General features: G+C 43.8%; 1 protein-coding gene and 1 long non-coding RNA gene across 8 annotated transcripts in view; both read left to right on the plus strand.

Annotated features, from left to right (window-relative positions):
• The window catches only part of apc (APC regulator of WNT signaling pathway), a 47061-nt gene extending 25387 nt beyond the window's left edge, over nucleotides 1-21674 (plus strand). For 5 of the 6 annotated variants that reach the window (XM_024012036.2, XM_024012034.2, XM_024012038.2 and 2 more), the window contains 9 exons: nucleotides 5436-5516; nucleotides 6158-6259; nucleotides 6514-6675; nucleotides 10642-10858; nucleotides 11195-11290; nucleotides 11627-11766; nucleotides 12091-12285; nucleotides 12434-12648; nucleotides 13600-21674. In XM_024012036.2, the coding sequence (XP_023867804.1) occupies nucleotides 5436-5516; nucleotides 6158-6259; nucleotides 6514-6675; nucleotides 10642-10858; nucleotides 11195-11290; nucleotides 11627-11766; nucleotides 12091-12285; nucleotides 12434-12648; nucleotides 13600-20041 (7650 nt within the window). In that variant the 3' untranslated portion in view covers nucleotides 20042-21674. The remainder of the gene's footprint in view (nucleotides 1-5435; nucleotides 5517-6157; nucleotides 6260-6513; nucleotides 6676-10641; nucleotides 10859-11194; nucleotides 11291-11626; nucleotides 11767-12090; nucleotides 12286-12433; nucleotides 12649-13599) is intronic. The other variant, XM_070449552.1, reaches the window with a different exon arrangement.
• Nucleotides 21675-22307: 633 nt separating this feature from the next.
• Nucleotides 22308-26655, plus strand: LOC111980331 (uncharacterized). 2 transcript variants are annotated; one of them, XR_002879429.2, is made up of 4 exons: nucleotides 22308-22621; nucleotides 25749-25824; nucleotides 26029-26100; nucleotides 26480-26655. It is a non-coding gene; the product is annotated as an uncharacterized lncRNA (long non-coding RNA). The 2 variants fall into 2 exon arrangements; XR_011481800.1 differs by lacking the exon at nucleotides 22308-22621 and adding an exon at nucleotides 24496-24648.
• Nucleotides 26656-26661: the final 6 nt, after the last annotated feature.

The following is a 26661-nucleotide window of genomic DNA, read 5'->3' on the forward strand; positions in this document are numbered from 1 at the left end:
ATACATATAGTCGTGGCCAAAAGTTTTGAGAATGACACAAATATAAATTTTCACAAAGTCTGCTGCCTCAGTTTCTATGATGGCAATTTGCATATACTCCAGAATGTTAGGAAGAGTGATCAGATGAATTGCAATTAATTGCAAAGTCCCTCTTTGCCATGCAAATGAACTGAATCCCCCAAAAACATATCCACTGCATTTCAGCCCTGTCACAAAAGGACCAGCTGACATCATGTCAGTGATTCTCTCGTTAACTTCTCTGGGATATGTGGGACGCTACTGTCCCACTTGGCCAAAAGCCAGTAAAAATGCAGAGCGCCAAATTCAAATATATTATGTGGGGGGTGACTTATGAAGGTAATTGGTTGCCCCAGATCTTATTTAGGGGCTTCATAGCAAAGTGGGTGAATTCATATGCACGCACCACTTTTCTGTTTTAAATATATATATTTTTTTAACAAGTATTTTTTTTCARTTCACTTGTCCATTTACATGAAATCCAAATAAAAATCCATTTAAATTACAGGTTGTAATGCAACAAATTAGGCAAAATGTCAAGGGGGATTAATACTTTTGCAAGGCACTGTGCATACATACATACATACATACATACATACATACATACATACATACATACATACATACATACATACATACATACATACATACATACATACATACATACATACATGTACAGAAGGCATTTGAACACAGTCTGGCACAAAGAAAAGAGACGGTGTGAGACAGACCTGCACACAATCTATATACTCATTTTATTTTCCATCCAATTTTAATTGAATGAAGGGGGACCTGTTCGACTGAGGCACTAGACACATTAGCTGACCTGATGACTGAGCATGTGTGCAGTCAGTCAACCAGTGACCTACCTTCTGCTCCTGTTGGATGCACAGCTGAGAAGCCATAAGGCCTTGGTGTGTGTGTTCATGCGTCAGTGTGCATGAATACTGTATTCAAGCCAGTGCACTCATGCCTGCATCATGTGAGATGTGTTTGTTTGGTGGCCCATACAGTATGCGTGCTCGTGTGTTTTTGTCTGTTGGTAATTGTGTGTACACTACTAGTCTCATGCCCTGCATGTGTGCTGGCTCGCATACTTTTCCCCCTCTACATGAGTGGATAAATCATTGGACACATTTAATTCCCCCCTCTTCGACTGTCATCCTGCAGGCTGAGCTACAGCTTATGTAGGTCAGGGATGAGGAAGCCTGATGCTCCTGCAGCTGCCCTAGCTAGCCTAGTGACTGAATGCTATATCCATCTCTATCGCCATTAGGGTTGCACATTTTGGGGAATATTCGGAGGTGGAAACTTTCCGTGGGAATTAACAGAAATATATGCATATTAATACCATTTAAATGTAGATGTTTTTTGTATTGGATATATTTACCATATCATATGGAGACGGAAATACACTGCTAAAAATAAAGGGACAACTTACAACACAATGTAACTCCAAGTCAATCACACTTTTGTGAAATCAAACCTGTCCACTTAAGGAGCAACACTGATTGACAAAATGTCACATGCTGTTGTGCAAACTGGAATATGACAAAAGGTGGAAATTATAGGCAATTAGCAAGCACAACCCCAATAAGGAGGTGATTCTGCAGCGTGGTGACCACAGACCATTCTCAGTTCCTATGCTTCGCGGCTGATGTTTTTGGTCACTTTTGAATGCTGGCTAGGTGCTCGACGAACAGTATGATCAAGAGAGTAAAATTGCAAATGGCTCCAATGTATGCCTCCAACTATCCCATAGCTACCAAAAAACACCACCAGTACACCCGGTCCACCACACCAACCCACCCAAGGTAGAATACATAAAAAATAACAAAAACGCAAGCAGCAACCATGCTTTAGAAGATAAAAAAAAAAAAAAAATACGACCAGGAGCGAGGCGGCCCGCATCCTACTGTGCTGTAGTGACTTCTACTCAGCATCTTCATGCTAGTCCTAGCACCCGAACGTAGCCCGCAGACTCTCGAAGCCATATTAATGATGGGCATCGCATACGTTCTCACTGTCGTGGCCCCTCGAGCAATGACCACCACACGCGATGAAAGAATGCAGACAGACCGCCGGGTACACCGATCCCCACATGTATCACGAGCCACGCTCACTCGAGATCGGCCGGAGAAGAGCTCCGCGACTCGTGCCAGCCTGCGAACCGCTAGGCCCGGTCTGAGTGAGTCGCCCGTTCGCATTACGGACTGGCCGTCGGGGTAATTACGTTGAACTGTCGCGCACCGGATTGTCGTGCGAACATCTTTGATCCAGCCAGGTATAGTAGCACACGCCCCTGCCGACCTCTAACAGCTTCCCCATAAGATCCACTATAACTCCCTCCCATTCTCCCACCAACTACGCTGCCTACTCGGCCCGCGGCTCCTCCCGCCCCCTCTAAGAATGTAACTATTCCATTGTGCTATCGGCAGGGGACGGGATCCACCTGCCATCTACCACTAGGTAAAGACAACGATCCGCGAGCAACCTGCCTGGCGCCTCGAAGATGCTATCGCGCCCAAAGCGCGCCCTGTTGCGAATGGCACGGGCGGAACGGCGCCAACCTGCCGCAAGCCACGGCTTTCCTGCGAAGGAGACTCACCACCCGTAGATCTCAGGCGAAGTAACCAACCGGTAAAGAACGGGTAGTACCGACGAGGCGTTCAGACGCATTAGCCCACCTGTCCATTCACTCATCCCCTGCCATCGCCCTCCTGGCCTGAGTTCCTTGACTGCGCTCCATCTTAGTGGTGCATGAGACGGAGTCTACAACCCACACAAGTGGCTCAGGTAGTGCAGCTCATCCAGGATGGCACATCAATGCGAGCTGTGGCAAGAAGGTTTGCTGTGTCTGTCAGCGTAGTGTCCAGAGCATGGAGGCGCTACCAGGAGACAGGCCAGTACATCAGGAGACGTGGAGGAGGCCGTAGGAGGGCAACAACCCAGAGCAGGACCGCTACCTCCGCCTTTGTGCAAGGAGGAGCACTGCCAGAGCCTGCAAAATGACCTCCAGCAGGCCACAAATGTGCATCCCCAATGATCATCGCATCTCCCCAAAATGTTTTCAACATACATCTGTAAAACGATAGTCAGAAATAAAGCTTTGGTTGTCTTCCTCTCAGGCTTCCATGTCTTCTCCCTTGACCTCCCCAATGTCCACCTCTTGAACATCAGACTCTGAGACCTCATCTTCACTGTCACTTTCCAACCTTGTTGAGGATGGCTCGTTGTCAGGCTCAAAAAGCCTCACATTTGCCCAGATGGCCACCAATTTTTCAACCCTTGTATTGGTCAGCCTGGTGTGTGTGTGTTCCCAAACAAGAACCAGTTGTGCTGATTGTTGGTGGGATTTGGAGGCAACAGGGAAGAGCCTCAGATCCACAAAGTCCTTCCACCAGGTGGCTGATGAGATGTCGGCACGACTGCCATGTTGCATCTCCATCTCAAAGCCCTTGCTTGGAACTGTACTTCGCCAGGCTGCCAATAACCTTGCCCTCATCTAGGCCAAGGTAGCGAGACACGGTAGTGATGACACCATAGGCCTTGTTGCTCTCTACACCAGACAGGATGCACTTGCCAGCATACTTGGGGTCCTACATGTACGCTGCGGTGTGTTTGGGCTTCAGGCAGAAGTCTTTTTGATGCATTTCAGATCTGCAGTTCTCTGCTTGGAGCATTAGTAAAGTGGGCAGGGCAGTATGGATTTTTTTCTCTTACATCTGTAAGCAGAGTCTGAACATCAGACAGGATGGCATTGTCTCCTCAATCCGTGTAATGCCTACTGCTATAGGTTTCAGGCTGCGTACCACTCTTTCCCAAAATACATCATGCAGGAGGATCCTCTTGATAGGGCTGTCCATATCGGTAGACTGTGATATAGCCATTTCTTGGAGGACTCTTTCCCGTCCAGGAGACTCAAACATGATGAGAAACCCACCCCAACGGGTGTTGCTGGGCAGCTTCAATGTGGTGCTCTTATTCTTCTCACTTTGCTTGGTGAGGTAGATTGCTGCTATAACTTGACCTTTCATAGCTAACCATTTCCTTGGCTCTCTTGTAGAGTGTATCCATTGTTTTCAGTGCCATGATGTCCTTGAGGAGTATATTCAATGCATGAGCAGCACAGCCAATGGGTGTGATGTGAGGGTAGGACTCCACTTTAGACCAAGCAGCCTTCAGTTCGCAGCATTGTCTGTCACCAGTGCAAATACCTTCTGTGGTCCAAGGTATTGATGACTGCCTTCAGCTCATCTGCAATGTAGAGACCAGTGTGTCTGTGCTCTGTTAGAATACTGGTTGAGGGGTGGGGAGATGGTTAATTGTTCATTACAGTTTGCTTTCTCTATGATTTGCTTGACCTTCACTTAAACTCTGCATCCAGCAAATTAGTAGATAAAGCATGTCTGGTGGAGGGGTGTATGCTGGGCGAGACATTCAGAAATTCTTCCAATACACATTGCTCTGTGAGAACATAGGTGAACCAGTTGCATACACAGCTCGAGCATGACATTCATCAGCATTGCTCTGACTACGTTCCTCCATTGAGTCAAAAAAACTATTGATTCCAGGAGGACGATGAGCTTTGTCTGATTCATCACTTTCACACAAATGGAAGTAGAGGGACTTTGGTCAGAGGTCGCTTGTTTGTGAGTGCTGAGGGAACTTTATGCACTTGGCCAGATGATTCTGCATCTTTGTTGCATTCATCGTATATGATTTGGCACAGTATTAGCAAATGTACACAGCTTTTCCTTCTACATTCGCTGCAGTGAAATGCCTCCACACGTCAGATAGTGCATGTGGCATTTTCCTGTAAAGATTCGAAAAAATCTCATGCATTTCCATGTACAGATATAGTTACCGCAGTTAGATTAAACAACTCCTTTGTAAGATACATGTTTTAAAATGAAACATGTATGGAAACAGGTGAATTAACACTCCTCAGTTAGCAGGCTCATGCAAGCTAAAACCCACATGGTAGCAAAAACTAACTAGCAGAAATGGTTAACAAGTTAAACACTTTGCTGTAGGCTATTTACTAGTTTACCTTTTTTGTTTGTGTCATATAAAATATATTCACCCCACCCAGTACTGTAATAAAAACGTATCATAAAAGTTTTTCACGCCTACTCTCGATCTCTCTATTGCCATCACTCCCTGTCTCCCTCGCCCACTCTCTCTCACTCCCCTTCATTCTGTCTTGCACTTTCTCGCTTTCCTTCCTTCCAGTCTCTCCACCTGCTGTTTTCTATTTCCTCTTTTTGAACGGATTCTGCCTCTTCTTCCCTTCCTTTCAGTTGACTGGTTCTGCTTCCTGTCTCTTTCTGTTGACTCATTCCTCATCTCTCATTTAGCCTGCTACATGAATGGTTCGCTCCTCTGGAGGTCTGACCCTTCTTTCCCTCTTGCAGAGCAAGCATGACCCGGCTGCCCAGGATGAGGGAGGCCAGGCTTCAGGGGACAGTGGTGGGCCTAGCGCTGGGTGTTCTCAGGTAAGACTCGCCTTCCATACCTGATCCAAGACAATTGGCGTGTTTGAAGGGATCATTATTAAATCATTATGAGTAGCATATTGGAATGTGATTTGTAGACTGTGATTCTGCATAGTTTGACTGCAATGTAGTCCATCTCAAACTAACACAGTGCTTGCACCCCCAGAGATTCTTAGTTAACGTTTGACGGATTCATTTTCTTCCTTTGGTCCTATAATGCTCCAGAAAATATCTTCCGCCATTGGACTGACTGGTAATGTTGGTTAGGAGAGTTTGAAGGAGCTGTCGTGAGCTGCCTTTTTTGCCGTGCTTTGTGCCTTAACTTTCCATTTAATGCTAATGATTCGTGTCTTACTCCAGAGTATGTTTTATCCCTGAGGCTTGCGATTTAAACCGTTGGATTCATATTTTAATGACTTTTAAAATGTAATGTAGTCTCACTTCCCTCGATTCTTAGCAGAATGAATGAGGTTGCTGGGAATGTTCTATGGAAAAAAACTGTCACACTGTGACACACTAATGGCTTTTATGAGAAAGGCAATGATGTTATACTGTAGGAAATTGCGAGCAAGCAATATGAATACATTTAAATTTTAAAAAAGCTTTTAAAAAGTTTAACAAAATAAATGTTTCTCATCTAGGGTTCCAACTCTCGCCTTGATCAGGACTCTGCCAGTGAAATGAGTTTGGGTGGGGGTAGTTACTCTGTGCCCCGCAGACTGACCAGTCACTTGGGCACCAAGGTATCCAGAGATTCTACTAACACTCAGGTTGAGTGCTGTCTGTATGCCCAAACCAAAAATGTGAAATGTTATCTAGTTTAAACATTTTATAGAAATAGCTTTTTTAAACAGAGGGTAGCTCACATAAATTAGATTGCATCCTAAGTGGGACAATTTGATCCATTTCGATATAAATAACCTATAAATTGACCTGTGTATCATCAGGGCGTGTCTTCAAAGTAGTTTTTCTCACGGTCGGCCCTCTAACCCTATAGGTGGAGATGGTCTACTCCCTTCTCTCCATGCTGGGGACCCATGATAAAGATGACATGTCTCGCACTCTGCTGGCCATGTCCAGCTCCCAGGACAGCTGCATCGCCATGCGCCAGTCAGGCTGTCTTCCCTTACTCATCCAACTCCTCCATGGCAACGACAAGGTTTGTAATGTTTTTGTCTTATTCTTTGTCAATGGTATAGGTGTTATTATAGGTGTTATTTATTTTGTCGAGGACCACTTTGGAAAGGAGTGTTTTAATTAATACTTTGAAGTGATAAACTTTCGCCGTATTTGTAACTTAGTTTGTACATAATGTTTCTGCCACCGTATCTTACTGCAAAAAAGAGCTTCTGGACAGCGATCACTCACGTCGGATTAGACAAAGATTTTTTTCTTCAACAAGCAGGACGCACAGGATGTACTTCGAACACCGACCAGGCAACTACCGTCATTGGCAAGAGAAGAGAACGCAAGTACAGAGGACACAGAGCGGGGTGCCTCGTAAGGACCCATAGACGGCGAGTGGAAGCTGCCGTTACGTCATATTACTTGCAACATGCATCATTGGACAAATATTTGGCGAGGTACGATCACGAATATCCTACCAATGGGAATCAGAAAGTGTAACAGCTTATGTTTCACGGAATCGTGGCTGAATGATGACATGGTTATTAGCTAGCGAGATATACGCTGCACCGGCAAGATAGAACGCACACTCCTCGTAAGACGAGGGGGTCTGTGCATATTTGTAAACAACAGCTTGTGCACGAAATATAAGGAAGTCTCTAGATTTTGCTCGTCTGAAGTAGAGTTTTTGCAAGAGTTTTCATCCTACTTTTCATGGCTGTTTAGTTACCACCACAGACAGATGCTGGCACTAAGACTGCACCCAGTCAGCTGTATTAGAAATAAGTAAACAGAAAATTGCTCACCAGAGGCAGGCTCCTAGTGGCCGGGGATTTTAATGCAAGGAACTTGAATCAGTTTTACCTAATTTCTATCAACATGTTAAATGTGCAACCTGAGGGGAAAAATTCTAGATCACCGTACTCCACCAAGACGCATACAAAGCTCGCCCTCCATTTGGTAAATCTGACCACAATTCTATCCTCCTGATTCCTGCTTACAAGCAAAAATTAAAGCAGGAAGCAACAGTGACTCGGTCTCTAAAAAAGTGGTCAGAAGAAGCAGATGCTAAACTACAGGATGTTTTGCTAGCACAGACTGGAACATGTTCCTGGGATCCTTCCAATGGCATTGAGGAGTACACCACATCAGTCACTGGATATATATCAATAAGTGCATCGGACGTCGTCCCCACAGTGCTTCTACGTACATACTAGAGGTCGACCGATTATGTTTTCAACGCCGATACCGATTATTGGAGGACCAAAAAAGCCGATGCCGATCAATCGGCCCTTTTTTAAAATGTATATTTAAATTTATTAAAAAAAAATATATATATTTTTTGTTTGTAATAATGACAATTACAACAATACTGAATGGACAATGAACACTTTTTATTTTAAATTAATACATAAATAAATCTAGTCTCAAAATAAATAATGAAACATGCTCAATTTGGTTTAAATAATGCAACAGTGTTGGAGAAGAAAGGAAAAGGGCAATATGTGCCATGTAAAAAAGCTAACGTTTAAGTTCCTTGCTCAGAACTAAGAACATATGAAAGCTGGTGGTTCAATATTCCCAGTTAAAGAAGTTTTAGGTTGTAGTTATTATAGAAATTGACGCGTCGACTATTATATCTCATACCATTTATATTTCATATACCTTTGACTATTGGATGTTCTAATAGGCACTTTAGTATTGCCAGCCTAATCTCAGGAGTTGATAAGGCTTGAAGTCATAAACAGCGCTGTGAAGCAAGCATTGCTAAGAGCTGCTGGCAAATGCAGTAAAGTTTGAATGAATGCTTACGAGCCTGCTGCCGCCTACCCACACAGTCAGACTGCTCTATCAAATCATAGACTTAATTATAATAACCACAGAAATACGAGCCGTTGGTCATTAATATAGTCAAATCCCGGAAACTATAATTTCGAAAACGAAACGTTTACTCTTTCAGTGAAATACGGAACCGTTCCATATTTTATCGAACAGGCGGCAACCCTAAGTCTAAATTTTACGTTTACATTGCACAACCTTCAATGTTATGTTGTAATTATGTAAAATTCTGGCGAGTTAGTTCAACTAGCCAGGCGGCCCAAACTGTTGCATATACCCTGACTCTGTGTGCAATGAACGCAAGAGAAGTGACACAATTTCCCTAGTTAATATTGCCTGCTAACATGAATTTCTTTTAACTAAATATGCAGGTAAAAAATTGATTATTGTTGTATTGATCTTAAAGGCATTGATGTTTATGGTTAGGTACAACGATTGTGTTTTTTTCAGGAATGCGCTTTTGTTAAATCATCCCACATTTGGCGAAGTAGGSTGTGATTCGATGATAAATTAACTTGTTTGGGATAGGGGGCAGCATGTTCACYTTTGGATGAAAAGCGGGCCCAGAGTAAACTGCCTGCTACTCAGTCCTAGTTGCTAATATATGCATATTAGTAGATTTGGATAGAAAACACTCTAAAGTTTCTAAAACTGTTTGAATGATGTCTGTGAGTATAACAGAACTCATATGGCAGGCGAAAACCTGAGAAAAATCCAACCCGGGAAGTGGGAAATCTGAGGTTTGTAGTTTTTCAACTCTTGGCCTATCGAATACACAGTGTCTATGGGGTCATATTGCACTTCCTAAGGCTTCCACTAGATGTCAACAGTCTGTAGAACCTTGTTTGATGCTTCTACTGTGAAATGGGGGCGAATGAGAGGGGATTGAGTAAGGTCTCTCCCAGATTGCCACAAGCTGACCATGCACGTTCATGTGAGAGTTAGCTTGAGTTCCATTGCATTTCTGAAGAGAAAGGAATTCTCCGGTTGGAACATTATTGAAGATTTATGTTAAAAACATCCTAAAGATTGATTCAATACTTCGTTTGACATTTTTCTACGGACTGTAYCGGAACTTTTTGACTTTTCGTCTGCTCCTAGTGATCGTGTGTCATGAYTGTGGAATACTGGGTTGAACGCGCTAACAAAAAGGTGTTTGGACATAAATGATGAACTTTATCGAACAAATCAAACATTTATTGTGGAACTGGGATTCCTGGGAGTGCATTCTGATGAAGATCATCAAAAGTAAGTGAATATTTATAATTATAATGCTTTTCTGACTTCTGTTGACTCCAAAACATGGTGGATATCTTTATGGCTTATTTGGGCTCTGAGCGCCGTACTCAGATTATAGCATGGTGTGCTTTTTCCGTAAAGTTTTTTTGAAATCTGACACAGCGGTTGCATTAAGGAGAAGTATATCTTTAATTCTGTAATAACACTTGTATCTTTTATCAATGTTTATTATGAGTATTTCGTAAATTGATGTGGCTCTGTGCAAATTCACAGGATGTTTTGGAGGCAAAGCCAAATGTAAACTGAGGTTTTTGGATATAAATATGAACTTGATCGAACAGAACATACATGTATTGTGTAACATGTTGTCCTGGGAGTGTCATCTGATGAAGAATATCAAAGGTTAGTGATTCATTTTATCTCTTTCTGCTTTTTGTGACTCCTCTCTTTGGTTGGAAAATCGCTGTATGCTTTCTGTGACTAGTTGCTGACCTAACATAATGATATGTTCTGCTTTCGCCGAAAAGCSTTTTTGAAATCGGACACTGTGGTTGGATTAACGAGAATTTTATCTTTAAAATGGTGTCTAATACTTGTATGTTTAAGAAATTTGTATTATGAGATTTCTGTTGATTGAATTTGGTGCCCTGCAATTTCATTGGCTGTTTTTTATTTCTTATTTATTGTTCACCTAATACCTWTTTTTTTTTTTACTTAATCGTACTGTTGGTTAGGGCCTGTGAGTAAGCATTTCACTGTAAGGTCTACACTTGTTGTATTCGGCGCACGTGACAAACTTTGATTTGATCATTAGGCTAGGTGTTATTTATTCCGTCGAGGACCACTTTGGAAAGGAGTGTTTTTATGACTACTTTCAAGTGATACAGATTTTTTTATTTTATAAAATTCTATTCAATTCAAGGACTCAGTGCTGCTGGGGAACTCCCGAGGCAGCAAGGAGGCCCGGGCGAGAGCCAGCGCCGCCCTCCATAACATTATCCACTCCCAGCCTGACGATAAGAGAGGGCGCAGAGAGATCAGAGTGCTGCACCTCCTGGAGCAGATCAGGGTTTACTGCGAGACTTGCTGGGAGTGGCAGGAGAACCATGAGAGGGGAGTGGACCAGGATAAAAACCCCAGTAAGGCCTGCTCAGATGTATTGTATGCTTTGGTTAGGGTATGGTTATTTGGATGAGTAATGTAGGACAAAAACCCAGTAAGGACTAAAGCGACGGTTGTAATGAATTGTTGGTTTTGTTTTTCATTGTGTATTTGGAGGGGTAAACCCCCAGTACCTCCTGCTCAGATCACTTGTACTTGATTTGTTTAATGTATTAAATTGATAATTGGATGGGTAATGCAGGACAACTTGAGTAAGGCCTACTTATTTCAGATGGATGAACTGTGTTTTAGTTAGGGTATGGATATTTGGAGGGGGAATCTGTTTTTATTAGAATGGATTGTGTTCGTCCCAGTGCCCTCTCCCGTGGAGCATCAGATCTGCCCAGCGGTGTGTGTTCTAATGAAGCTGTCCTTTGATGAAGAGCACAGGCACGCTATGAATGAGCTCGGTAAGCATTCACTCCAAAACTGTTGTTCTGACCAAATGCAATTTTTTATTTAGGTTATTTAACCAGGATAGTCCACTTGGCAACACTTGCCACTGCTTTCCAGGCAGTTATCTTAAAAGAGAAATGATGAAACAAAATCTTTATTTGATCGGTTTAATGTTTCATTACCCAAGAAATCAAAACAGAAAAGAGCTAGGTTAATGKATGTATTCATCCCTGTAAAGATGTAGGCTCTTATGCAATGTCTTGCATAGGACATCATATAGTAGAACATTCATGGGGCAGACTCATTCAATGATTGATTGACATTTCTCCTGCTGTGCTGTGTGTTCCCAGGGGGGCTGCAGGCTATAGGGGAGCTCCTCCAAGTGGACTGTGAAATATACGGCCTCACCAGCGACCACTACAGCGTCACTCTGAGGAGATACGCTGGCATGGCCCTTACCAACCTCACCTTCGGGGACGTGGCCAATAAGGTTAGCTTCTGGTTCTGGACGATTTAACCTTAGATGTAGTTGATGTGCGTGGAATTCTGACCTAATATTTTGCAAATGTTCTGCCTTAGGGTTGGTTTCCCAGACCCAAATTAAGCCTATTCCTGTATTTAAAAGCTCTTTCAATCTCAATTAAGCACGCTTTGTAGTCCAGGAGTAGGCTGGATCTGGGAAACCGGCCAATATGTGTAAACACACTTGAAAGTAAAGGCAATAGTGTCTTCGAGGATAAGCAATCTCTGTGCTTGTTCATAAAGTATGGCTTCAAATGAATAGTAAGCATCTTTCTGTATCTTCCATCCTCAGGCCACTCTATGTTCCATGAAGGGATGCATGAGGGCCATGGTGGCTCAGCTGAAGTCTGAGAGTGAGGATCTACAGCAGGTGATTGCCAGTGTGTTGAGGAACCTGTCCTGGCGTGCAGATGTGAACAGTAAGAAGACCCTCCGTGAGGTGGGCAGTGTCAGGGCTCTGATGGAGTGTGCCTTGGAGGTACAGAAGGTGAGACATCACCACTCACTTTGATACAAATACATAAGGAGCACATCATGTATAAATATGTGAATGAAATGTACAATAGGAATTCGATAAAGATTTGCCTAAATATGTATTCACTGGCTGATAAATATGTCCTCTTCTCCCTTCACAGGAGTCTACTCTGAAGAGTGTCCTCAGTGCCCTGTGGAACCTGTCAGCTCACTGCACTGAAAACAAAGCTGATATCTGTGCTGTAGAGGGTGCTTTGGCCTTCCTGGTTAGCACTTTGATGTACCGAAGCCAAACCAACACCCTCGCCATCATTGAAAGTGGAGGAGGCATCTTGCGCAATGTGTCTAGTCTCATCGCTACAAATGAAGATCACAGGTATGTCTATTAGATTTTTTTAAAAATCATTCATTATTAGGGATGCACGATATATCGGTGAATATATCGGAATCGGCCGATGTTTGATAAAAATGCCAACAACTGTATCGGCCCGATGTCTAGTTTAACGCCAATGTTAAAAACCGATGTCAAAGCTGCTGTGCATACCTATACAATGTAGGTACAGGATGTAATGACGCCACGTAAAATGTTGCGCTACACGTGRAACACACCTGACCAAGCCCACAATGTCTGCTGTGTGGATCGAGCAGTCAACAAGTCGAGCAGGCATTTGAAAGAGTAAGAAAATTTCAGCGAGACAACTCAAAGGCGAAATCCATTAAAGCCAAGATAATGGAATTCATGGAATTCTTACCATAGTAATCCTGGTTGAGAATGAAACAAATGAACAGCACGTTAGTCAAAGAAATAGGTTTTGATTGTTTTACTGGTAATGGGGACATACGTAAATGCCAACAAAATAACTTTTTTTTGTCTGTGTGTGTGACCTTTATTTAACTAGGCAAGTCAGTTAAGAACAAATTCTAATTTAAAATGACGGCCCGGATGCCGCTGGGCTAATTGTGCGCCGCCCTATGGGWCTCKCAATCACGGCCGGATGTGATACAGCCTGGATTCGAACCAGGGACTGTAGTGACGCCTCTTGCACTGAGATGCAGTGCCTTAGACCGCTGRGTCCATGTGTGTGTTAACTATTTAACTGMACTAGAARGCTTAAAAGGCCTCTAAAATTAAGTATCGCTATCCGTATCGTTTTTTTMGGGGCAAGGAAATTATCGGCCAAAAATGGCATCGGTGCATCGCTATTCATTATAGTGTTGTGCTGTTAAATATTTGATGTTATTATACTGACTCCTCTGTAATAATGTTTAATGTTCTTACACTTGAAAGCTTATAAGACCGTGTGTTGCTTTTTTTTTCTCTCTGTAGACAAATCCTGAGAGAGAACAGCTGTCTTCAGACACTCCTGCAGCACCTGAAGTCTCACAGCCTTACTATCGTGAGCAACGCGTGTGGCACGCTGTGGAACCTCTCGGCCCGCAATGCAAAGGACCAGGAGGCCTTGTGGGAAATGGGTGCTGTGAGCATGCTGAAGAACCTCATCCACTCCAAGCACAAGATGATCGCTATGGGCAGTGCCGCAGCACTGAGGAACCTCATGGCCAACAGGCCCGCCAAATACAAGGATGCCAACATCATGTCTCCTGGATCTAGRCTGCCCTCTCTTCACGTCAGGAAACAGAAAGCCCTGATCGAGGAACTGGACTCTCAGCACCTCTCGGAGACGTTCGACAATATTGACAATTTAAGCCCCAAGGCGTCCCACAGGGGTAAACAAAGCAGGCACAAGCAGAATGTCTACAGTGATTACGATGGTGTCTCTAGATCAGACGGGTTTAGCCCCAACAGTGTGCCTGTGCGCTCCCCTTACGTGAACACACCAGTTCTGTCGAGCCCGTCACCCAGAGACAACCCAAGGGGGAACATAGACAGTGTTAGGGCCGAGAGGGATCGGGGCCAGGACAGAGACAGACAGAGGGGTGCACCCAGTGGTTTCCACCCAGATCATGACTCTAAGAGAATGCAAATGCCRGCCACAACAGCTGCTCAGATTGCCATGGTGATGGAGGAAGTGAACAGCATTCACTTACTGACTGGCCTGGATGACCGGTCCCCGGAGACCCCAAATCAAGACCCTCACTGTACAACTGCAGCACATGGTCATTCAAATGTATATCCCTATAATAAACCCGATCATTCGGGCAGACCATGTCCAATGCCCAAGTTGGAATACAAGGCATCCAACGACAGTCTCAACAGCGTTAACAGCACTGACGGCTATGGCAAAAGAGGACAGATGAAGCCATCTGTGGACTCATACTCTGAGGATGATGAGGGGAAGTGTTGTGTCTATAGAAAATATCCTGCAGACCTCGCTCATAAGATCCACAATGCCAACCACATGGAAGATGATGACGGAGAAGTTGACACACCCATCAACTACAGCCTAAAGTATTCTGACGAGCAGCTGAACTCTGGTCGGCAAAGTCCAAGCCAAAATGAGAGATGGGCGAGGCCTAAGCACATGGAGGAGATGAAACAAACAGATCAGAGGTCTGTGCGATCTCAAAGCCCAGGCTACCCCATGTACACGGAGGGCAACAGTGAGGGGGAGGAGAAATTGAAGTACAAGCCCAGGTTTGTACAAACAGAAATGCAACAAGGATTCAGATCAAGGAACACCAACCAACACCAACAAGATCAAAGCAATGCTGGTCCCACTCAAGGAATGAACAAAAAGATGAACAACCAGACTATGTGCCAGTCTGTGGATGATTACGGTGATGACAAACCAACCAATTACAGTGAGCGATACTCAGAGGAAGAACAACAGGATGACCAGCCGACCAATTACAGTATGAAATACAACAAGGGYCCTCATACGGAACAACCAATTGATTACAGTCTGAAGTACTCCGACACCTCCTCCCAAAAATCCATGTTTAGTCATTCAAAGTCATCCTCCACTCAGAGCTCAGTGAAAGACCATCTAAGCCAAGATGGTTCAACATCATCCGTGACATCCAAAAAGAATGCAGGGAGACAAATGCAGCTACATCCATCCTCGGCTCAAACGAGGTCAGGGCCAACTCGACCAGGCCAGAAGAACACAACATGCAAACCTCCTACCGTCAATCAAGAGACKCTACAGACGTACTGTGTTGAGGACACACCCATCTGTTTCTCAAGGGGTAGCTCTCTGTCATCCTTGTCCTCAGATGAGGATGAAATGGAAGGCTGCAAGAGGAATGTGAATGCTGCTAGCAACTACCCAACTCTTCCCATCTCTGAGAAAGAGTCCACTGGCAGTCACGCCCAAGAACAAGGCACAACCGAGGGCCYGTCGTCTGTGCAGTATGTCCGAATAAAGCCTCCAAGGACTAGTCAAGTTCATGGAGACGGATCCAGACATCACAAAGCCGTTGAGTTTTCATCAGGAGCCAAATCACCATCCAAAAGTGGTGCCCAGACTCCCAAAAGCCCCCCAGAACACTATGTGCAGGAGACGCCCCTCATGTTCAGCAGATGCACATCTGTAAGCTCCCTGGACAGCTTTGAGAGCAACTCCATCGCTAGCTCTATACAGAGTGAATTGTGCAGCGGGATGCCCAGTGGAATCATCAGCCCAAGTGATCTGCCCGACAGCCCTGGTCAGACCATGCCTCCGAGCCGAAGCAAAACGCCACCACCCCCACAACATCAACATCCACCACCAATGAAACACAAAAAGGTGCCTCCGCCGCCGCCGCCGAGGGCGGATTTGGCTCCAAGGCATGCTGCTGTACACGCTGCTGTCCAGAGAGTCCAGGTGCTTCCGGATAACGACACCCTCCTACACTTTGCGACAGAGAGTACCCCAGATGGATTCTCTTGTGCATCCAGCCTCAGTGCTTTAAGCTTAGATGAACCTTACATTCAGAAAGATAATGAGCTCAAGATCATGTCTCCTGTTCACGAAGATGACCAGGGAAATGAGGCTGAGCATGAGCATGATGACACTACAGAATCCCCAAGCCAAGAGAAGCATTCACCTGGTGAGGTGGAAAAAGACATTTTGGATGATTCAGATGATGACGATATAGAAATACTGGAGGCTTGCATAAACTCAGCCATGCCAACAAAGTCATCGAGAAAACCCAAAAAGCAATCGCCTTCCAACACTACTTCTAGAATACCACCACCTACTGCCCATAAACCAAGCCAACTTCCTGTGTACAAGTTACTCCCTTCACAAACCCGAGGACAACAGAAGACTGTTGGCTTCACCCATGGAGAGGACATGCCTAGGATTTACTGCATAGAGGGAACCCCTATAAATTTCTCAACAGCTACATCTCTCAGCGACCTCACCATTGATTCACCCCCAAATGAGCTGGCCAATGCTGAAAGCTGTGCTCCTCCTTGTGCAGAAGTATCCTCCAGTCAAATAAGGGATACTATTCCAGAAGGGGAAAGTACAGATGAAAAAGATGGAGGTGTTACTTCCTCCTTCACACAAGCTGCCGCTGTAGAAAATGAAGGGGATGACATCTTAGCAGAGTGTATCAGTTCAGCCATGCCAAAAGGTAAAATCCACAAGCCCTTTAGAGTACAGAAAATGAATGATCAACCACAGCACCCTTCATCAGCTTTTCCTGTTAGTCTAGTCAAACAGGAGGTTGAAAAGAAGAAGCCCACATCCCCTGTTAAACCAATGCCACAGAGTAGTGAGTACAGAGCTAGGATGATTAAAAAGCCCCAGCCCCCTTTCAACTTTGCTTCATACCCTGATAAAAACAAAGAAACCCAAATGCTTGAGCCAAAAATGGCCTCCAGAAATTTCCCAGATAAGCCACCAAATGCAGATGAGAGGCCACGGCCAGGGTTTGCTTTTGACTCGCCACAGAATTACACACCAATAGAGGGTACACCCTATTGCTTTTCACGCAATGACTCCCTGAGTTCCTTGGATTTTGAGGATGATGAACCTGATCTCTCAAAGGAAAAGGCACAACTTAGAAAAGACAAAGACCAGAGAAAAGTGTCAACGAAAAACCGTGGAGAGCCATCCGCAAGAACAAACAGGACAAATGTACCACTGACTGCTCCAACAAAACCTCTGCAGCAGAAGCAGGCAGTCTTTCCACAACCATCCAAAGAAAATGCGGGGCCAGTGCCAGATGAGAAGCAGAAGTTTTCCATTGAGGACACACCAATGTGTTTCTCTAGAAACTCATCTCTCAGCTCGTTAAGTGACATTGACCAAGAGAACAACAACAAAGACCTCCAGCCAAAAGAAGTGGAGGATGTAACTCAGGTAGAAGCTACTTCTAAACCCCAAGCCTCTGGTTACGCACCAAAAGCCTTTCATGTAGAAGACACCCCTGTGTGTTTCTCAAGAAACAGTTCACTCAGCTCACTAAGCATTGATTCAGAAGATGACCTTCTACAAGAGTGCATCAGTTCAGCCATGCCAAAAAAGAAGAAACAGACAGCCAGAAATAAGGGGGGAAATGACCAAGGAGATGCCACTGAGGAGAAAAGTATGGAGGAGCCTGATCTCACATTGGATCTCACTGATACACATAGTCCAGTTTCTGAACAAGCCTTATCTCCAGACTCTGAATCTTTTGATTGGAAGGCCATCCAAGAGGGTGCCAATTCCATCGTCAGCAGTTTGCACCAGGCAGCTGCTAGCCTCTCTAGACAAGGCTCATCTGACTCTGACTCAATCCTCTCCCTCAAATCTGGAATATCCCTTGGCTCCCCTTTTCACCTGCCCGTAAATTCAGAGGATAATAAATCTGCATCCGACAAAGGACGCCCACGGATATTAAAGCCTGGTGAAAAGAGCACTTTAGAAGCCCAAAAAAAAGAAAAGGAAGAGGAGGCAGCAAAAGCTCTTAAAGGGGGCAAGAAAGTCTACAAAAGTCTCATAACAGGAAAACCACGTGCCAGCACTGAGACCCCAGCTTCATTACAGCAGAGGCCGACTGCCCCTAGTGTTCCCATGATTTCTCGTGGGAGGACAATGATCCAGGTCCCTGGCGTTAGAAGCAGTTCTCCAAGCACTAGCCCAGTCCAAAAGAAGCCTCCACCACGTGGTCCCGCTTCTGTCTCAAAAACTCCCCCCACTCAGGGGCAGAATTCCAGTAACTCACCCAGAAGCATCAAACCACCTGCTAAATCTGATCCTAGTCCAGCCAGGGATCAGCCTGGATCTCAATCGGGATCAAGTAAAGCTTCATCACGATCTGGATCCAGAGACTCCACACCATCCAGACCAGCTCAGCAGTCCTTGACCACCAGACCCATGCAGTCACCTGGTCGCACCTCTGTGTCACCTGGAAGAAATGGTCTCGGCCCTTCAAACAAATTATCCCAAGTGCCTCGCACTGCTTCTCCAAGCACATTGTCAACTAAGTCTTCTGGTTCTGGCAGGATGGCCTACACCTCCCCTGGGAGACCGGTGGGTCAGCAAACGCCACCCAAGCAGACTGGCTTGACGAGAAGCACTAGCGGAATCCCTAGGAGTGAATCTGCCTCAAAGAGTCTGAACCAGTGTGGAGTTGCTGGCCCTTCTAAGAAGCAAGATTTGWCCAGGATGTCGTCCACAAAGTCTAGTGGAAGTGAGTCAGACCGGTCGGAGAAACCTGCCCTAGTTCGCCAGTCAACGTTCATCAAAGAGGCCCCTAGTCCAACACTGAAGAGGAAATTGGAAGAGTCTGCTTCGTTCGAGTCTCTGTCCCCCTCCTCTACCAGCCAGTCTCAAACGCCTGTGTCGAGTCCGTCTTTGCCAGATATGACGTTAACTTTGCCCTGTCAAGGAAGCAACTGGAAAAAGTCCCCTCAAAATCCAAATTTTTCCGAAAATGTGGATGAGAAGCCTCAAAGAGGAGGGAAGCATGACATCTCCAGGTCCCATTCAGAAAGCCCCTCTAGGCTCCCTAATCTTAACAGGAAAGGGACATGGAAGAGGGAGAACAGCAAACACTCCTCCTCTCTCCCAAGGGTTGGAACCTGGAAGAGAACCGGCAGCTCCTCTTCCATCCTCTCTGCCTCCTCTGAGTCAAGTGAAAAGGGCAAAAGTGAGGATGAACGACAACCACTGAGTCCAGCCCAAAGGTCCCCACACGGCAAAGATGGAAACCCTTTAAAAGGAACATGGAGGAAGATAAAGGATAGTGAAATGTCTCAGTCAGAAGGCCGTGATTCTTCCTCCATAGAGTCCATGGATACCATGGCCATGGGGTACCAKATGAGCCCTGCAGTGTCCAAGACTGAGGATGTGTGGGTGAGGATTGAGGACTGTCCCATTAACAACCCAAGGTCTGGAAAATCCCCAACAGCAAACACCCCTCCGGTAATTGACAGTGTTATAGTCAAAATGCCCTCTGTTGATCTCTTGACAAGTGAAACCCATCCCAAACAGTCCACAAATGAAAGTGTAAATGCTCTTAGGCTAGGTTCAGAGACTAATTTAAACTTGTTTAGGAGCAGTGAGAGTATTGATAAGAAAGTGCCAGACCTCAAGCCTGCTCAGAGTAACCCAAGCATCATCCCAGAGGCCCATGAACTGTCTCTTGCTGAACGCACCCCTTTTAGCTCCTCCACCTCTAGCAAACACAGCTCACCGAGTGGGGCTGTGGCTGCCAGGGTCAGCCCTTTCAACTACACCCCTAGTTCCAGGAAGAGCAGTGCTGACAGTGCCACACCACCACGACCCTCACAGATACCCACGCCTGTCAGTGTAACCAACAGTGCAAAAAAGAGAGACTCTAAAGGAGAAAGTGCTGGTGAAAGTGGGTCCTACATTGTAACCTCAGTTTAAGTCACTTGAGGCTAGACTACACACACAGATGATCTAGGGGAAATGTCTTGAACATACCTAGTGATCTCTGTTGTAAATAATTATTTACKACAAWCACAAACACAATCAAAGCAAAGAACAGATTCATCACAATTTTTGGTGTAAAAAATAAACATGTAAATAGTGAGTCACTAGACTGTTATTGTAGTTAATGCCTAATTGATGGACCCTGTTTTTTTGCTGGTAGGAATGTGGCTGGGACACTGGTTATCAGAGGGAGAGAGGGAGACCTCTGAAGGATAATGTATGTGAATTTGTACTGTACAGATTTTAATTATGTATTTAATTTAAACCCCTGTCAAGATCCTGAATCTTGTCCGACTTGACAAAGATAATCACTTAAAGTTGCATATTTGGGATGTTAAAACACTTGAAGATCGACTTTAATACTACTCCATTCGATAAAAAAAATACAATTATATGCCTGTATTTAGGTCAGAAATAAAAGTAATTCTAATTTTTACTAATGCAAATGTATTATAAGCTTCCCATCCTRGCATGTAAACTGCCCAGATGGTAAAGATTAACATTTATGTGGTCACATGACATGTTGGTAGCTGTAGTGTAAAATTTTACACTATTTCATGTGTGCTCTGAAAGTAAAGGAATTAACCGCAAGTTAACCTTGACAACTTTTTCGAATGAGAAATATTTTCATTGGAAAATAGATTATATGAGAGTAGACCGATACATGGCTCTGCTGTTTGTTGTTTAATTGTTATCAGGTGAGTTAGTTGCTTTTTAACTAAGACTCTGAAGGACTGTATGAACACAAATATTACTAGGGTTTTGGTGTTGGTTTATCTTTTTTTTTTTAAGGTAGTTTTAGTTTCCCCTGTAATCACTGTAATGCTAAAGCACATAATCAGAGGAGATGATGTACTATTTTGTTCTACCCAAAAATTACACTGTCTGAAAAACTTTTTTTTTCTCCCCCATGCAATACATTTGTGGTCGGATATTCAAAGGAAAAAAGTCACATTCCAAATTGTAATTCAACATAATAAATTATGTTAAAATGGGGTGAAAAACTGGTGTCCAGTGTTACTGAACAGTGCAAGTGTTTAATTATCATCTGTCTTGAAGATATTTTGGTAGTGAATGGAACTTAAGGTCTGCTTACAGTGAATGATGAACTCGTGTCCTTAGTGCAGCTATGTTTTGATATACAAGCCAAGGYGATATAGCTATAGGCATGAATTCATTACACAACTACATACACATTTATTGTGTTGTACGAGTGCAGTAACATGAAAGGGCAATCRGCATTTGAAATGATGAAGTGGTCTCCTCACCACTGTTTTGGTAAAAAGCTGTGGAATGGGGCTGGAGAAATYTAACCGCTTAAATTAGAACTATGTATGCAAGGTCTGTGACCATKCAWTATATCAAAATTATAGTTTTGACCATGTTTTGAGGCTATACAGTTTATTTACATGTATGTTTACAAAAATTGAAGATAAAGCTTGTTTTGGGTTCTGATGGTTTACGACAGTTGAACTAAGCTGGTGAGGCATTTATAAGTTATATTCATCAATAATCAATGGGATATCATGAATAAAATGTAGAAACTGGTGAATCCCCAGTAAATCAGCTCAATCAGATCACATCCATCATAGCACTTTCCATCAGTGTTAATTCTTTTTACATATTCTCCAGGCATTACATATTACATTTTAGGTAGCTAGGTGGGACAACTACATATCTCAGTCATAAGTAGCAGTTTKCTAAAAGTAGCTATCAGCAAAGTCTGAGCTAGTAAGGAGGAAAAGTAAAGTGCGAGTGTTTGTTGACAAAACACATTTGAGGGGAGCTTTGACTGGGCTGAGGGTGGTGGATGGGCCKCAGAGACCAGAGGTGGCTGAACGGAAGGCTCATTTTAGGGTGTAGGGTTTGKACATAGCCGGAAGGTAGGGAGGGGCAGTTCCCCTTACTGCCCTGTAGGCTACCATGCTCTTGTAGTAGATSTGATCTTCGACTGAAAGCCAGTAGAGCGTACGGAGGAGCAGGGTGACATGGGAGAACTTGGGAAGMTTCTCCCTGCATAAATTACAGAAATTATGAATTGATGTGTAGTTTGTGATGAAGGATACTGCATCACCCACAAAAGGTGTCACGTAGGAGGAAGCACTTTTTTGAGACATTACATTTACATTTAAGTCATTTAGCAGACGCTCTTATCCAGAGCGACTTACAAATTGGTGCATTCACCTTATGACATCCTCAGTTATGGTTATGTTTAGCAGGATTATCATCACTAGCAGGCATTACTAGTTTGATCATTTTTGTACATTGCAATCTTTGGCCACTACCAGATCTGAAATMCATCATTATTGTCTCTTTAAACGGAATTGTCCAATTACAGCAAGAATAAACTAACTTCCGGTGGGCTGACCAATCYCAGAACTACGGATCAGCTAATTAAATCGCATTGTAAACAGGTAGTTGCTCCAGCTAGCTGACGAGGAAGCCAATGCGAAGTGAGCCTGGTACCTTTTGAGAAGATGACTCTGCTAAATGATAATCCATCTGAAAAGAAAGGTAGGTAATATAAGATGCATGTGTCTTCTTGTCCCATGAAATGTTTGTGAGTATAAGTGACAAGAAAACAAGCTTAGAGAAGACAGTCATATATCTGTAAACTAGCTTGCTAACTTGGCCTGCAAGTGAAAATGGCTAGGKAATATGGAAGTCAGTTGGCTACCAATGCTTATTTCATTGTTGCATATAAAACAATATACATTTTAAGTTGAAATGGTAGTCAGTTTGCTAGCAAGATGTATTCGATGTGCAACGCTGTGTCAGTGCACTGAATCTAAGTTGAATGAGTTGGCTGAACACCTGGCCAGTTAGCTAGTCATCAAGCTAGCCAGGCAATGTTGACAATGAATAGCTAGCACAAAAGATGACACTACTTTCGTATGGTAATGAAGAAACCTTCAAAAATAAACGCCCACATTTCAAAATATTGCAATGTGGATAACTCATTCAAGAGATATTGCATATTAATCAGTGGCCACTTCTATTGTGACACAAAGAAAATGCAATGAGAATTATTGTTAACCTTTTTTTCATATAATAGTAATGAAAATATACAGTTGAAGTCAGAAGTTTACATACACCTTAGCCAAATACATTTAAACTCAGTTTTCTCAATTCCTGACATTCAATCCTAGTAAAAATTCCCTGTCTTAGGTCAGTTAGGATCACCACTTTATTTTAAGAAATGACATGTCAGAATAACAGTAGAGTGATTTCAGCTTTTATTTCTTTCATCACATTCCCAGTTAATATTTGGTGCATTGCCTTAAACAACTTAAACATGGGTCAAACGTTTTGTGTAGCCTTCCACAAGCTTCCCACAATATAGATGGGTGAATTTTGCCCATTCCTCCTGACAGAGCTGGTGTAACTGAGTCAGGTTTGTGGCCTCCTTGTTCACACACACTTTTTCAGTTCTGCCCACACATTTCTATAGGATTGAGGTCAGGCTTTGTAATGCCACTCCAATAGCTTCAATATATCCACATAATTTTCCTTCCTCATCATAGTAATTATTTGTGAAGTGCACCAGTCCCTCCTGCAGCAAAGCACCCCGACAACATGATGCTGCCACCCCCGTGCTTCACGGTTGGGATGGTGTTCTTTGGCTTGCAAGCCTCCCCCTTTTTCCTCCAAACGTGACGATGGTCATTATGGCCAAAAAGTTATATTTTTGTTTCATTAGACCAGAGGACATTTCTCCAAAAAGTACAATCTTTGTCCCCATGTGCAGTTGCAAACCGTAGTCTGGCTTTTTTAAATGGCGTTTGGGACAGTGGCTTCTTCCTTGCTGAGCGCCTTTCAGTTATGTCGATATAGGACTCGTTTACTGTGGATATTGTACTTTTGTACCCGTTTCCCCAGCATCTTCACAGGGTCCTTTGCTGCTGTTCTGGATTGATTGCACTTTTCGCACCAAAGTATTTCATGTCTAGGAGACAGAACGAGTCTCATTCCAGAGCGGTATAACGCTGCGTGGTTCCATGGTGTTTATACTTGCATACTATTGTTTGTACAGATGAACGTGGTACCTTCAGGCATTTGGAAATTGCTCCCAAGGATGAACCAAACTTGTGGAGGGCTAAAATTTTTTTTCTGAGGTCTTGGCTGATTTCTTTTGGATTGTCCCATTATGTCAAGTGAAGAGGCAGTGAGTTTAAGTAGGCCTTGAAATACATCCACAGTAGAGTGGCCGATTAATCGTAATGGCCGATTAATTAGGCCGATTTCAAGTTTTCATAACAATCGGAAATTGTTATTTTTGGATGCCATTTTTTTTTTTTAACACTTTATTTAACTAGGCAAGTCAGTTAAAACACATTCTTACTTTCAATGACGGCCTAAACGGTGGGTTAACTGCCTTGTCAGGGCAGAACGACAGATTTTTACCTTATCAGCTCGCGGATTTGTTTTTGCAACCTTCCGGTTACTAGTCCAACGCTCAAAACACTGCCTTACATTGCACTCCACGAGGAGCCTGTGTGGCAGGCTGACTACCTGTACGCGAGAGGCAGCCAGAAGCCAAGGTTGCTAGCCCATTAAACTTATCTAAAAACAATCAATCTTAACATAATCACTAGTTAACTACACATTGTTGATGATATTACTAGTTATTCTAGCGTGTCCTGTGTTGCATATAATGTTAATTTCTCATTGAATCACAGCCTACTTTACAAACGGGTGATAATTCAACAAGCGCATTTGCGAAAAAAGCACCAATGTTACCTACCATAACATCAATGCCTTTCTTTAAAATCAAAATACACAAGTATGTGTGTGTATGTATATATATATATATATATATATTATTTATTTGTTTAACCCCCCTTTTTCTCCCAATTTCGTGGTATCCAATTGTTAGTAGTTACTATCTTGGCTCATCGCTACAACTCCCATACGGGCTCGGGAGAGACGAAGGTTGAAAGCCATGCGTCCTCCGAAACACAACCCAACCAAGCCGCACTGCTCTAACACAGCGCGCATCCAACCCGGAAGCCAGCCACACCAAGTTGTCGGAGGAAACACCGTGCACCTGGCGACCTTGTTTAGCGTTGCACTGCGCCCGGCCCGCCACAGGGGTCGCTGGTGCGCGATGAGACAAGGATATCCCTACGGCCAAACCCTCCCTAACCGGACGACGGCTAGGCCAATTGTGCGTCGCCCACGGACCTCCCGCGCGCGCCGGCTGCCGACAGAGCCTGGCGCGAACCCAGAGTCTCTGGTGGCACAGCTAGCACTGCGATGCATGCCTTAGACCACTGCGCCACCCAGCGAGGGAGGCCACATAGTTGTAATTTATTAAAATTATATTTCTTAACTATAGCCTACACAATAGCTTTCAACATACCCAGTATTTGTATAAACTTTCAAAATAATTGGTGGTTTAAAAAATAAAATGCGTACAACTATCTTTTTATTTATTTTTTCCCCCAGAGGTGGTTGCAATGCTGTGAAAGACCGTTGTACTGCACCAGAGTGCAAAAACAAAAAATGGATATTCCCAAAGTGAACATGTCTTTGCAGGAGGACTCTTATTTTGGAGGAAATAAATCTGTGATCATGCTGCCAGCATAATATCCTGCTGCTAGGAGAAAGGTAATCATTTTCTCTCATCTTTCTTTTGCAGGTTTATCTGCATATACCCTTCCTATGTAAACAGTAAGAAGACCCTTGCAGAGGGGAGACGGATACCCGCTGAAAAGGTAAACCAAACCTGCAGGATAATTTTTATTTGTTTGGTTCAATACATGGTCGACCACTTGCTTTTGCAGATCTGTCCTGGTGAATGTGTACACACGTCTACCACAAACTCTTTCTGAAACAGATTTTGTAGTTTGTAGTTTGTCAACACGAGTGTTGAGGGACATGTCTGACATCTTGGTTTTCATCTCTGTCTCCCCAACCAGGCAGTGGAGAACCCTACTTGTGCTGAGATCCGTCATGTATTGACAGTAGGGGGGGCAAATGTTCTTATGGAGGTAATGGCAGATCTTACATCCAATAATGAATTGCATACATTTAAGTGCTATTACATGCTTTAAATAAGAGGGTAACTCGCCTCATTCACTACCATTTGTGTAGCAGTAGCTCCCACCTAGGTGAATCCACAACAGCCATTTTCCATTGTCAAACATTTTTAACATTTAGTTATTTAGCAGATGCTCTTATCCAGAGCGACTTACAGTAGTGAGTGCATATATTTTRGTACTGGTCCCCTGTGGGAATCYAACCCACAACCCTGGCATTGCAAGCGCCATGCTCTACCAACTGAACTACACAGGACCAAATGTAATCATAGTAGGTTAAGGTGTGGCATTGCCCAATTTAAAAGTCTCTTATTTTACTTCTCTCTAACAGAACGAGATGTACTCTAGAGAGTGGAACAGGGATGTGACGTTCAGAGGAAGAGTGTGTGTACAGCTGAAGCAGGAGGATGGAACTCTCTGCTCAGACAAGTTCGCGTCACATAAGTGCTTGTTTGTGAAGGGGAGAAGCAATGACCTATGGCTGAAGTTAGAAAAACGGGAAGCAATGCAGTT

This window comes from Salvelinus sp. IW2-2015, linkage group LG20 (assembly GCF_002910315.2).
Source record: "Salvelinus sp. IW2-2015 linkage group LG20, ASM291031v2, whole genome shotgun sequence".
NCBI lineage: Eukaryota > Metazoa > Chordata > Actinopteri > Salmoniformes > Salmonidae > Salvelinus > Salvelinus sp. IW2-2015.